This window comes from Myotis davidii, unplaced genomic scaffold (assembly GCF_000327345.1).
Source record: "Myotis davidii unplaced genomic scaffold, ASM32734v1 scaffold46, whole genome shotgun sequence".
NCBI classification, from domain to species: Eukaryota; Metazoa; Chordata; class Mammalia; order Chiroptera; family Vespertilionidae; genus Myotis; species Myotis davidii.
The window spans coordinates 11231116-11244649 of record NW_006383006.1 but is presented as its reverse complement, the minus strand read 5'-3'; the positions used below and the strand labels follow the sequence as shown (position 1 = coordinate 11244649).

At 40.9% G+C, this 13534-nt stretch overlaps 1 protein-coding gene across 2 annotated transcripts in view; it reads left to right on the top strand.

Annotated features, from left to right (window-relative positions):
• The window catches only part of FMN1 (formin 1), a 398649-nt gene that overhangs the window by 244052 nt on the left and 141063 nt on the right, over window positions 1-13534 (top strand). For both annotated transcript variants that reach the window (XM_015557593.1, XM_006778123.2), the window contains one exon: window positions 12871-12932. In XM_015557593.1, the coding sequence (XP_015413079.1) occupies window positions 12871-12932 (62 nt within the window). The remainder of the gene's footprint in view (window positions 1-12870; window positions 12933-13534) is intronic.

The window sequence follows — 13534 nt, the reverse complement described above, 5'->3', positions numbered from 1 at the left end:
CTTTCCCTCCCTCCCTTCCTTCCTCCCTCCTTCTCTCAGTAAACATGTTTTGAAGCCAGCTCTGTATCAGGTACCATGATGACCAAAATACAAGGTTCAGACTCTAAGATTCTCAAGAGTTCACAGGATGGAGAGAGAGATGTAAAAAGCAGCCTAAGATTATAATAGAGTTGCCCATGAAATAACAAAGCAATGTCTTGTCTCCTCCTACAAAACTTCAGATGAGTCTTAGAGGGTGACACGATGGTCATCACACACAGAAGGAGCCTGTCCAATGGAAAGGAGGCATGTGTAAAGGACGCCCAGCTTGAGTGTGTGACTGTTTCAGGGCACAGGGCTAGAAAGGCATCGCATCCAGCACTGAGGCTCTGAGTCTCAACACACAGAAGTTGGACATTATCCCGTCAGTAACAGGGAGACAGCATTGAAGATGGGCAGCGCGGTGGTCTGACTTTGAGTGCAGAAATACTTTTCAGGCTGGGGAAGACCACAGAGCACATCACTACTGCAGCTGCCTGTGCTTGCTTCCCTCTCACTGCCCTCTCACCACAGCGGTCCTCTCATTCCTTCAAAGGGCCATGTCCATCCCTTCCTCTGCTTCTTTGAAGGCACAGCACATTTCAAATGAACAGCACTGCCCGTTCGCTCTGTTTCAGATACTTTTCCAGACCCCCCCTCCCTAATTTAAGTCACCCTGAGTTAATTCTCTCCTGTTCTACACAGCACTTAATAGTTTTTTGTTCATCTACTTATGTTCTCATTTATGCTCCTCTCTAGAATATACTCTCCAAGAGGGAGATTGCTCACTGGTGTCCCTGGCACCTTGTACTGTGCCTGGCACCTGGGTGATGATCATCAAGTGTCTGTTGAATGAATACAAAAAAAAAGTACTGAAAGTGGATAAATCTGTTAGAAAGGGCTTGGGATTTATTTTTTATTTTTTGTTAATTCTCACCCAAAGATTTTTTTTTGCCATTGATTTTTAGAGAGAGTGGAAGGGAGTGGGAGAGTGAGAGAATCATTGGTATGAGAGAGACATATCGATTGATTGCTTCCTGCATGCACCCTGACAAAGGCCAGGGATCGAGCCTGCAACCCAGGCATGTGCCCTTGACTAGGAATTGAACCTGAGGCCCTTCAGTGCAGGGTCTGACACTCTAACCATTGAGCAACAGTGGCCAGGGTTAGGATTGTGATTTTTGAGATAAATGATAAAAGCCAGAACTAAGATTGTGTCTGTAGAAATTTAGAGGAGTAGACCCTATATAAGGGCTATTTGGAGAGAGAATTGCTAATTAGTCATATCAGATGCAAGCATTGTTGAAGAAGTCTTCTATGTACCTTGGGTTTCTGGCCTTAACAAGCATGTGTATAATGATGTCAAAAACATAAACTGGAAATAGAGGAGGAAAAGCTTGGGTAGCAGCAGGAAGGTCAATTCTGTTTGGGATTATTTGAATCTGAAATTACTGGATATATTTAAGCTGAAGTGTTCAAAGAGCATCTGAACATTCTGGCCTAATGCTAAGTAGATAGAGCTAGGTTAGAAATATAACATCCCCAGAAAGGTAACGGCCTCTATCTGTGTCTCTCTACCCAAGATGGAATTGGCATCTTGTAGGAGAAAGCCAAATCCAGTACTGCCTGCAGTTTAAAGCCCCGCATGGCTAAGGCAGGATCTTAGTCACAGAGGAAGAGTGGTTTCAGGAGACTGACCGTAATGCCCACAGCACTTGTATGTGGTCCAGGAGAGGCTCTAAATAAGCGATTTACTTCATCCATCCACTACACTGGATGGCTTGCGTTTAAAAGCATTTTGGCATCCTTGGGCACAGTTACTGCCTGCATGATTGCAAATTAGTGTTTTCATTCCATGATTTCCTCTTATTCTTCTCCCAGGGGGATGGAAAATTGCTGTTGACTATTCTTGATATAAACCTCTGTATGCATTGCAACAGACTGGGTGCCAGAAACCTCCTGGCACTCATTTGGAAATTTCCCGTACACTCAGAATTTATATTTATAACATTTAATCTAACATCAAAATAAAACATTTTTCAGTTTAGTTTCTACTAGCCCAGAATCTCAGTTTCGAAGTGCAGCAGCATCAAAGATTATTTTTCTATTTCCAATGTAAGTTTTAAATTAAAATGTAAGAGGATGCCAGTTAGTTATATGCCCAGAGTCTGAACCCCAGACCTGAGAATGCCCACTGGACTTTGCTCACTTTTGCTTAATAATTTCTAGAAATATCTGTCAAGGTTTATGTTAGTTGTCTAAAACATAATTAATTTTTTAATCCTCACCCCATGATATGTTTTTATTGATTTTTAGAGGGAGAGAAAAAACATGGATGTGAGAAACACATCTGTTGCCTCCCCTATGTGCCCCAACCAAGGATGAAATGTGCAACTATTTTGTGGACAGGATGACACTCCAACTACCTGAGCCACCCGGCCAGGGCTAGACAGAATTAATTTAACCAGGCCTCTGAAATTCACTGTGATTGTCTGGGACTTTCCTGAGGAACACTGAGATTCTAGCCTAGAAGACCCTATTCTCAAAGGCAGTTGCTCTCCTAAATTTGTACTATGTGCTCATATCAATAAAAAGTTTTAGAGCCTGCTCCTCAGGGTATGTTTTCTAAAGTGTGTACATCATGTAAATGTGTGTCAGAACTAACATTGATATTTTGAAGTATATGAAAAAATATTAATTAAAATGAGATTGATAATAATTTAAATATCTTGCTAATTTTGATGGCTTTGGGTTCTCATTAGCTAATATCTCAAGGCTCAATATATAAATTGGGGAAGGCTCATTCTTAACAATAGTGGACTTAAACCCAGATTTCAAACAGTCCCTGTATAAATTCTGTTATGACTTGCGGAGGTCAGAGTCTTGGCAAATCTGATTCGAGTGTCCTTGCTTTTAATTCATTCCGTGGCGGATGAAGAACTTGTACTAACAATCAAAGTGTCTGCTCTGTCGTTTTCTTATTGTTGATGGATTATCTTCAATCTGGGGTTTCTCTCCAGGAACCTTTTGAAGCCAACTTGTTTGTTTTGTCATATTTAGTTAAAACCAGATTTTAGAATCAGAAACCTTTATTTAATTGCCTCCCTCCCCCATCACAATATGTTGAAAGTAAAAGAACACGTGAGGATGCACGGATGAAGGCCTTTGCCCACCCAAGGTGACATGCAATCATGACCTGCGGACATACTGAATGAAGCTGCCAGGGTCAATCAACTTATTAAATATCGGCAGAGATCAATTTTTTAAAAATCTTTAGATAAATATAAACAGTAGTTCTAACGCTGCCCTTTCCTCTCCCACCTTTCTCATCCTCCCACTGAGTCTAAAACACCTGAGGAGCCGGGGTCCGCCCACTTCTGTTTGAACCACTGTACATTCCTTCGCTCCAAGCTGCGTCCAGAGAGCAGAGGGTGGCCGCTCTTTGTACTTTACCTTCAGGCACTGGCTGAGACCATCCAATCTGCCTGGAATGTAATTTTGGCTTAAAAGAACCAGAACTAATGGAAGAACAGAAGCAGCTTAACCCAAACTGTTTCTCATTCCACTGCCCTACAGAGAAGAGAGAGAGGAAGGAGGGGAAGTGGTGTGAATGCTATGCCGTAGCCCTTCTTTGAGGTTTGAACCATGGACAATTTTAATTGCACCTATAAAATGGCACCTTGGGCACCTCCAGGCCTATAGTACATGCCTGGACTTGGGCAAGAATTGGGGTTTTTACTTTATAAGACTGAGTGATTTTGAGGTTTTGGAAGAGATTAGATAAGTATCCCTTTTGGAGTTGTTTCTTCCACCTTCTGGCCAGCTCCTGCTCACTGTGCCCTTTACACCTACCTCCTGTCTCAGTCAAAGCCCCAAATAAGGTCTGTATCGACTGAGTTAGCGCCAGCAGGCACTGCGCAGTGTAGATAAGATTGTGACGTATATTCCCTGGGTAATTTTTATTCTTTGCGTATCTGAAGGCAACTTTTGTTTGTGTTTCTTCATTCTTGGTGCTTCTGCTTCCCTTCTTAGTTCTGGCATGAAGTGTCAAGTTGCAGTTAATATCTTTTAAAGAAAATAAGTCTATTATATTTTATTTTTACATTTATATTTTGTTTTATTTTAAGATAATGATTTTTTAAGTTCCAGATTTCTCCCTTTTAGTATTTTTTTTGCTATGAGTTCATAGCAAAATTGCAATATTGATTATTTTGAATAACTGCAAATAGCTAAACAGATTGAATTTTGATCATATTATCCCACGTATTGAGACAGCATATTCAGATTGAATTAAGTATTAGTGATAACTGAATAATGGAAGTTATGGTTGTGAAGCATATGTAAGTGAAGTTCCTGTGGCAGTGGCCATATGCAGCCCCCTCTGGGAGACTGCTGGTTAACGCAAAGCCCTGTGATGCCGTTTTCCAAGGCCTCTGCGTAGACATTGTGGGTAGTTGGTTAACTGAGTTGTCTGTGTGGTGGTTATTCAGGTGGTGAAGGTTTTAGGTGGAGTGATCGTTTATTGGCTAACACTTTTGAAGGGATGAAGAAGTATACTCTAGTTTAGCAAATGTGTTTATGGAACTGATCTTTGGAAACCAAACTGTGTGATTTCATGCCTTAGCATCGTCATCTGTAAAACTAGGGACCACACTAGCATCTATTTTATACGATTAAATATAAAACAGAGCAATACCTGGCACATAGGAAGCTCCCGGTAAATGCTGGCTAATAATTTATTAAGTATTATTCCCCCCCATGCCTACTGTCCCCACCTTCTGGTGGAGTGGACAGAGATTCCTTTAAGCTGCTTAATAGTGGGTGCCCTCAGCATTCATCTGGTTGTCTGCGCAGAGCGAGGCTTCGTGCGTATTTGTCTGCACAGGCGTGCCTGGTGCCGATCGGAGGTGTAGCATAGCGGCCAGTGGGAAAAAAGTGAGACATAGTGAGGAAAGGTTATGAGAGAGCTATGACATTGCAAAGAGGCGTGGTTACAGAGTCCTTCAGTGGGGGCAGGTTCTGTGCAGGCCCTGTCCTGACCCACCTCCATGCTCCTCCCTTCTTTTCACTTTTGCCCAGTTTTGTCATGAACTTGGTCTTTCCTCTCAGTGATGGGCTGTTGTTGGGGGTGAGATTTTTGGAAGACGGTTCTGCTTTGCCTCTCCTCATCTCTCAGACTCTCCACTGCCTCCTTCCACGCTCCCACACCCTTGCCTTTTCCTTGGTAGAGGTCATGGAGATTAGTTTGTGGTAGTTTTCAGGGACAGGTTACCTGAGAGTTTTAAAAACCCATGGTCTCTTATTTTATTTTACTTTCCACATTCTGGCCCCTTTTCTTTACAAATTGAATATTTATCAAGTCCTAAAAATATTAGTAATTTGGGCAAAAACAGCTAAGTATTATATTGGCTATTTGGAAGTTAACAATATTAACAAAATAATTTCTATTCATAAATCAAATAATCCTATTAATCTTTGCTTTCCTGGGCTGAAAACAAAGCTACTCCATTTGCAAATGATTATTAAAATCCCCCTTTGTGTAAGGTAGCCTGTCAACTACTTAAGGAAATACAAAGAACTACTTAAGGAAATACAAAGCAGGCTACATAGAGCTTATTTTTAAAAGCCAACGTTAGCCAAAGCTGGTAAACTGACCCACTCTTATCTGTGACATCTTCTACACCTTGGATGACAAGATTCCCTTTGGCTAATCTAACTGACTAGGACTTGTGCCTTCCTCCCTCAGCCTCCCCTGTTTCTTGCCCAGAGGTGTTCCTTCAATCAAAAAGATCAGCTCCTGACCAGCCGGTGTGGCTCAGTGGTTGAGCATCAACCTATGAACCAGGAGGTCACGGTTCAATTCTGGTTAGGGCACATGCCTGGGTTTCAGGCTTCATCCCCAGTGTAGGGCGTGCAGGGGGCAGCCAATCAATGAGTCTCTCTCGTCATTGATGTTTCTATCTCTCTCTCTCCCTTTCCCATCTTCTCTGAAATCATTAAAAATATATATATTTTTAAATCAGCTCCTGTGAGTAACTGCTTGTTTTTTTACTAATTAGAAGCCCTTCAAACAGCGAGCAGCCATCCTTTGTTTATTTGGACAAGGTGCGCTCGAGGATAGAAGTGTTCGGGGTTAAAAGTGGCTGCAGGGCTGAGAATTCCTGCGTGTTCTTTCTGCTTACCCTGATCTGGGCAAAGCTGTCTGCAAATGGGAGGGGGGTTTTACCTCTTGTGTGAGACCCTGACCCTGTGCATGTGCCCGGAGCAGGCACATAGTTTTTATGTGCGCCTGTTAGTTTGAATTTGTGATACTGATCTGCTTTTTGTCCCTGCTGACGGTTATTATATCTTAATGGGCGAAACACGACTCTAATGATCCTTGTGTATATAATTCTTGGAGTACAGAGCAGGCACCAGAGGACCACATAAAAATGTTTGCCTCAATTTCCCTGCAAAAAAGGAGCCCAGAAACCAGACTTGACCAAGTAACAGATTTTTAAAGGTAAAGGAACCCAATAAAATTACCAGCTTTTCACAGCGTGTGTCTACTTCCTTTCGGCATATTGTGAGGTGTAGGTGAAATATTCTAGCTGAACTGACAGTGTGAGTCGGGATAACTAAGGAGAGAGGGAGATAAAAGTAAAACCCACCAGCAATGATTGATATTGCAGTAGCAATGAGTTGTTGGGGTCTCCCCTTTGTGGATTTGACACTTCACCTTTCTGACACCATCTGCAGGAGTGTTGGTATAATGAGCCCTGTACAGAAGGGAACAAAAGCTAGAATTACTTGGAATTACTGTATCAGGGCTTTGAGGTGTGCTGTAGAATTGTGTAAACTGGGATTTGCTTATTCAACTTTCAAGATAAAAGGTGTGTATGGGTGCTCGGGTATGTGAGTCTGTGTGTGAGAGAGAGGCAGACAGAGCAAGAGAGACAGAGTGTGTTTTTAAAGCAGAAAATGGATGGCACTGCCTGATCCTAGGTAACTCCAAAAATATTTTGATCAATGATTGATTTCTTTTGACATCGGAATCATCAGTTAACTAATTAAATGGGTTCATGTAATGCTTATAAGTGTGATGGTAAGTGTCTTTCAGAGTTAATTGTCTAACATACTGCCCCACAGTTTGGGGGAATAGAATGATCAAGTATTGATTCTGTCCTTATGTAGGAATTTAAACTGTTTTGGTGAATAGGAGGCAGAATTATGTACATGCAAGACAGTTCTCCTAGAAGAACTGGGACTTAAGTATTTTTGTTTTGTTTTGTCTTTCACTTTTTAGACCTTTGGCTAATAACCTAACCTCCTTCCCTGGCCACTGTGTAGGATAGAAATAATAGAAATAATTTAATTTCCTTAAGCTCATATGCTCAACCCACGGATCTCTTCATAGTGCTCCTTCCACTTGTGGATTTTATTTTACTTTTACTTTTAAGATCCTTACATGGAAGATGAGAAGCCTCAGAGGAGTACTTGGTGCTGGCCCTAAATTACTCTATCATCTACTTCCTTCACCAGTCATTTCCTCTCTCCCATCCCTTCCCTAGGACCTGAGGGTAGGGGTAGAGGTGAGAAATCACCTGGGATGTCCAGCTCTTAAGTTCCTTTGCCTATTTCTGTGCATGGCCCAAAGGTCTTCCCCCAAATCTAGGCATAAAACCTCTGAGTGGTTTATACTCCAGTTTCCTCAGTCCAGAGCTAGCTAGTGATACAACTCTGTATGCTCTCTTTGTCTTTCTCTTCTGTTCCTGTTCCTTCTGTCCATAGTACTCAGGTTTTTGCTCCCTTCGGCCACTGGAAGAGGTTTGAAACCATTGGTTCCAAATTTTGATGTGTCCTATCCTATATAATAAAAGGCTAATATGCAAATTGTCCCTCAGAAGTTCGACTGGCCTGGAGTTCAACCACTCGCTATGACATGTGGTGACCACCAGGGGGCAGCACTGGATGAAGGAAGGCCCCAGCAGGCAGCCAGCAGCCAAGGGAAGGAAGGCCCTGATCAGCCCTGATCACCGGCCAGGCCTAGGGACCCTACCCGTGCACGAATTTTGTGCACCGGGCCTCTAGTGTATTATAACTCTATCCAATTTACTCCCCCACTTGTAACTGCTCGGTGCTTCCTTGCAGTATATCAAGTGTACCGCAGGCTCCTTATTGTGGCATTCAGAATCACACAAGCCTTTCTCCAGACTAGGTTGGATCTTATCTCCTTAGTCCAGTTAATTGATGCTTTCTTCAAGCCAAAATTGAACTACCTGCCATTGCCTGCAAGTTCCATTAGCCTGTCTGCATCTGCTTTTTCCACTGGGAATGTCCCACATCCTGCTAGTCACTGCTCACTGGCACTTGTAAATTTACAAATGGTCATTGCTTGGGATGAATTTGGCATAATTAATGGTGATTAATAAATGGGTGTTTCAGGTGTCTTCCAGAAGCCATATATCAGTTGAATATTTACTGGTAACCTTTTCCCCTAAGATGATACTGCTATTTTAAAAGTTTTTGAAGGTCAAGAATGAAGGGAACATTTTTTTCTTAAAATATGAGAAAATTCACTTGTTACACTTAGTTATGTTTTAGCATGGAATATTTGGTCAAGCAATGCACCTATACTTAGGGCATAATTATGCAACTGTACTAACTAAACCTTGATTTTTGTTTTGTTTTGTTAATCCTCAATGGAGGATATTTTTTTATTTTTATTTTCAGAGAGAGTGGGAGGGAGGGGTAAAAGGAGGGAGGGAGAGAGAGAATGAGAGAGAGAGAGAAGGAGAGACATCAATTTGTTGCCTCCTTCACACATCCCAGTTGGGGCTGGGGATTAAACCTGCAACCCAGGTATGTGCCCTTGACCAGGAATTGAACCCATGATCCTTTGGTGAATGGGCTAACGCTCTAACCACTGAGCAACCTAGACAGGGCTAAACCTTGATTTTTTAACAGGGACAAATGGATGTGGGCAAACAACCTTAATTCGGATACATTCCCATACTATTTTATCTGTCAACATCTTATCCCTTTTTAATATACTATGTTTTCTTTTTCAAGACCCCATGCCCTCTTTATCAAGAAACTTTGATGCCTGTTTCAGTTGGTTGAGCATGGTCCCATGCACTGAGGTTACCGGTTCAATACCTGGTCAGGGCACTTGCCTGGGGTTGAGGGCTCAATCCCCATGAGGTTGTATGCAGGAGGCAGCCACTTGATGTTTCCTTCTCTCATCGATGATTCTCTCTCTCCCTGTCCCATACTCTCTCTCTCAAATCAATTTTTTAAAATATCTGATAACAAAGAAACTTTGACACCTAGCAGAAGGACTCACTCTTTGGGATTCTGTAGCATCGTTCCCATCGACAAATGTTTACTTTATTTTTGTTACACCCCAGGTATTCTGCTGGGAGCTGGGTTTATCAAGATGCATAGGAATATCCCTGACTACAGGAGCTTACCATTCAATGGGAGAGGAAACTGTTTATGCAACATACCATAATACAGGTTCTTAAAATAGAGTACAATACCATGGAAGAGGCAAAGAGTGAGGACTTCAGGATCCCAAGGTCAAGGGGATCCTTCCAGGGCAGAAAACCTTTCACCTGGGCCTCGGAGGATGAGGGTGGGAAAGGCAGAAACTGGCATGTTCAGAAATAGGGAGCTGTCCCATCTGGCTGGAGCACAGTGTACATGGGAGAAACAGAAGTGGTAGGAGATGAGACTGGAAGTGTAGCTTGGGGTCAGGAGGGGGTAGCCTTAAAAATCAGTCCAAAAAGCTTGGATTTTACCAAATATTTAAAGGAAAGACATCTAAGGTATTTTAAACATCAAAGTAAAATTTTGAGACCCGTGTTTTCAAAAAATAGCTTCGGTGGTATGATGAAGGGTATATTAGTGAGAAAGATGGAAATTAGAGATAAAATTAGGTTAACATTCTGAATGGACCCAAAGGCATCTTGTATTAACCTTCAGACATTGGATACATTATTTTTTGTAGTTATCTGTGCATATACCTTTTCTATTAATAATGCCTTTTAAAGTTGAACCTCCTACCTTAACACTCAAGAATTCTAGAAAGTGTGTTTATAGCAAACTACTCAGTAGTTGTAGTCTTCTCTCTCTAATTCTTTCCAGATGTTAGAGCAAATAAGGCATTAACAAACATTAAAACACATGAACAACGTGTATATTTAAAATCATAATAGTCATAGTTCATAGATACCATTTTGAGTTTATATGCTCTATGTGCAATGCCAAGCATACACATTACCTCCCTTAATATTTTCAGTAAGTGGTATTACTTATTTATAGGTATTATGTTTTATGGGTATATGTTTTATATGTTTGAGGTTGACAGTTTAACCTGCCAGGATCACATAGTGAGGATGTCTTGATCTTTCCATGATAATCATCGTGGTTTTTTTCTGTACCTTATGCTTGTTTCTTCACCAGAAAAAGAAATTTCCTTTTGCAGTTACCTCTCCCTGGAATGCTCTTCTCCCAGACATTCGAAGAACCGACCCCTTCAGTGTGTAGCTAAAATTTGACCTCATCAAAGAAGCCTTCATCGATCATTCTGTCTAATGTCACTCATTTCTCTGCTTTACTTCCTTCATAGTGTATCACTATCTGAAACAACGTACTTGGTGTGTTTTTTTCTTTCCTCTAAGCTAGAGTACAAATGTCAAGATGTCAAGTGTTTTGAATATCTTATACACTTTGGATATACATAATCACAGCATTTTAGAACAGTTTCTAGAACTTAGTACACATTCAACAAATGTTTACTCAAGGGATGGGTGAATGAGCAACCAAATGTCTCCAGAGCCCATGATTGTGCTTCTGCCCCATGCTTGCTAGATGTGTTCTTTCTGCCACCAGGCACACTGGAGAGGCACTGGCTGATCATAAAATCCTCCTATTGTGTATCTGGGACCCATGCTACTCACTTTTTTAAAAAACATTTTTATTGATTTCAGAGAGGAAGGGAGAAGAGAGAGATAGAAACATCAATGATGACAATTATTGATCAGCTGCCTCCTGCACACCCCATACTGGGGATTGAGCCTGCAACCAAGGTACATGCCCTTGACCAGAATTGAACCCATGACCTCTCAGTCCCTGAGTGATGTTCTAATCACTGAGCCAAACTGGCTAGGGCCTGATTAACTTTTAAACCAAATATTTACTCTCCAAGGAAAGAAACCCACATATATTCTCTTTCTCATTAGTTAATGTTTCTCAATTATAACTACGCATATATAGTTCATATTTAGTAGCTAGGATGTATGATTAGAAGTGAACATTTCTGATAAATTACTTAGAATTTCACCTTTTCTCATTGCATTCCTGTTGGCTGATTTTTGTAAGAGAATGTTGGAATTGACATTTAAAAAACAAAACATTGTTCTGGACTAGTTTCTGTTTTTTAAAGCACCATATTTAAAGTACCTAGTCTGTCTAATAAATTAGTGAATTCATATTATCTCCATGTACAAAGAACAGTGCTGGGAGGGTAAATTCTTTCTCAAACTACATTTTCCTTCGTGGTTTCAGATTGGCCTTTTCAGAAGGGTAATTTTTCTTTGTCTTGTTAGAGGTAGAATCTGAGATGACATGCTAACCTCTTCCTTTCTCACTAGCCCATGTATCTAGGAATAGCTTGCTGATTAACTACTAAGTTAGAGAAAGGTGGCCTGTGAAGGAATTTTAAGTACATTTCTCGATGTCCTGTGAAGTTACATGATCTTAGCTGAGTTAATTAACTTTGTTAAAATTATATAAAGGGATTCATATAATTCTAAACTACAGAAGAAGCAAAGCAATTTGAAAGGAACCTGCCCTTTACCTTGATCCCTACCTTCTCTGAAAACCATGGTGTAATGCCAATGAATAGAATAATGGTTGACGAGCAGATTTTAAGGCATTCTGAATATCACTGGTTGGTTTAATAAAATTAATTAGCCTGCCACAGAGAAAATTTACTAGCGTGCTGGTTAATTTCACAATGTAAAGTCAGAGAAGGGAGGTGGGGTTGAGGAAACAAACCTTATTAGTTTTGAATAATTATTTAAAGATGTGGAGCAGCCTATTTCAAACACTTTGATTGCCAAATGCATTAAAGCTTTAAATTCAATGTTTGTATCCTGGTATATATGGGAAGGAATCTCTCGAGATGAAATCATAAGCATATCAGGTAATAGCTAAGTGACTTATTTAAGATACAGAACAGCAAGCAAAATCCTAATAAAACCATAGGAATGAAAATTTGCCTTAAGACCAACTCTTGGGAGGTTTCCATAATCTTAATTTGCCATTGATGCAATTATAGCTTTTTCTTGTCTTTTTAATCCAAACAAGATGTTTGCAGTGACCATGGAAAGGTGCCTGAAATCACATGGCTGAATTCATTTAATTTGCCAACATTGTCCTTTTTCTCTCTTTCTTCCTGGTAATGGGCAAGAGTCAGTTCTGGTACATTAGGTACTAAATCTCTTCAATTACCAGCCGGGAAGAAAGATTTAAAATTGTGCTTTAAACCTACAAACTGATTTAGTTTTAAATCACATACACTTCTCCCACGGAGCCTAAATTAAACTGCAGAAAGGACACCACCGAGCTCAAGAAATTGAACTGGGTGGGGCCAGGGCTCAGTCCAGCAACAGCAGCCAACCATTTTGGTTTCTTTCCTCGGGGCCCTAGTGCAAAGGGAAAGGGACAAGACATGCTGAAAGACACACCTTGTACAAGAAAGGGCAATATTGTCTTGCTTGGGAGCTAGGCACGAAATAAACGTTAGTATGGGGGAGTCTACTCAAAGCTGTTACTCTTTTTTCTCCCCTTTCGGGTGCTCGGCAGCCATTTTCAACGTGGATGACTCTGTGGTTGATCTGGAGACCCTGGCGGCCTTATATGAAAATGTGAGTATCAAAGCCATTCCGAGCAAGAGTTTCCACATTTCCATGTCCTTACTAACAAATAAATAAATAAATAAATAAATAGATAAATAGATAAATAGATAAATAGATAAATAAATAAATAAATAAAATGTTAAGGTCTGAAAAAAATGGTTAGAAGTGACTCCCTCCTGAAAAATTGCTGAGCCATTCATTCATGTTCTTTGGTGGTAAGCATTTTGATATAACATGGATGAGGTTAAGGCACAGACATGCAAGCTCAAATAAGAGCAGACATAAGAAAAGCACAAGGTTCCTCACCCCCACTGTGGTATCTGAGTTAGTAGATAACTTTGCACACCAGCAAGGGAGGGTGGCTCAAGGTGGAGACCACTTCTGTGCCATGGAACTCAGCCCTGTAGCCTGCTATCAGAGTTAACGAAGGTAAGCTACTGACTCAATGTTGGTGAACACCGGTGTCTTCCTATGAGGAATGGAAATGCTAATACCAGCTAGGAGGATTACTCTTAGTCCAAATGAGCTGACAGTGTTGAATGTGGGGTATAGCATAGGATGATGAGTGTGTCTTCTGGATTTAGAATCAGACGGGTTTAGCTCTATCATTG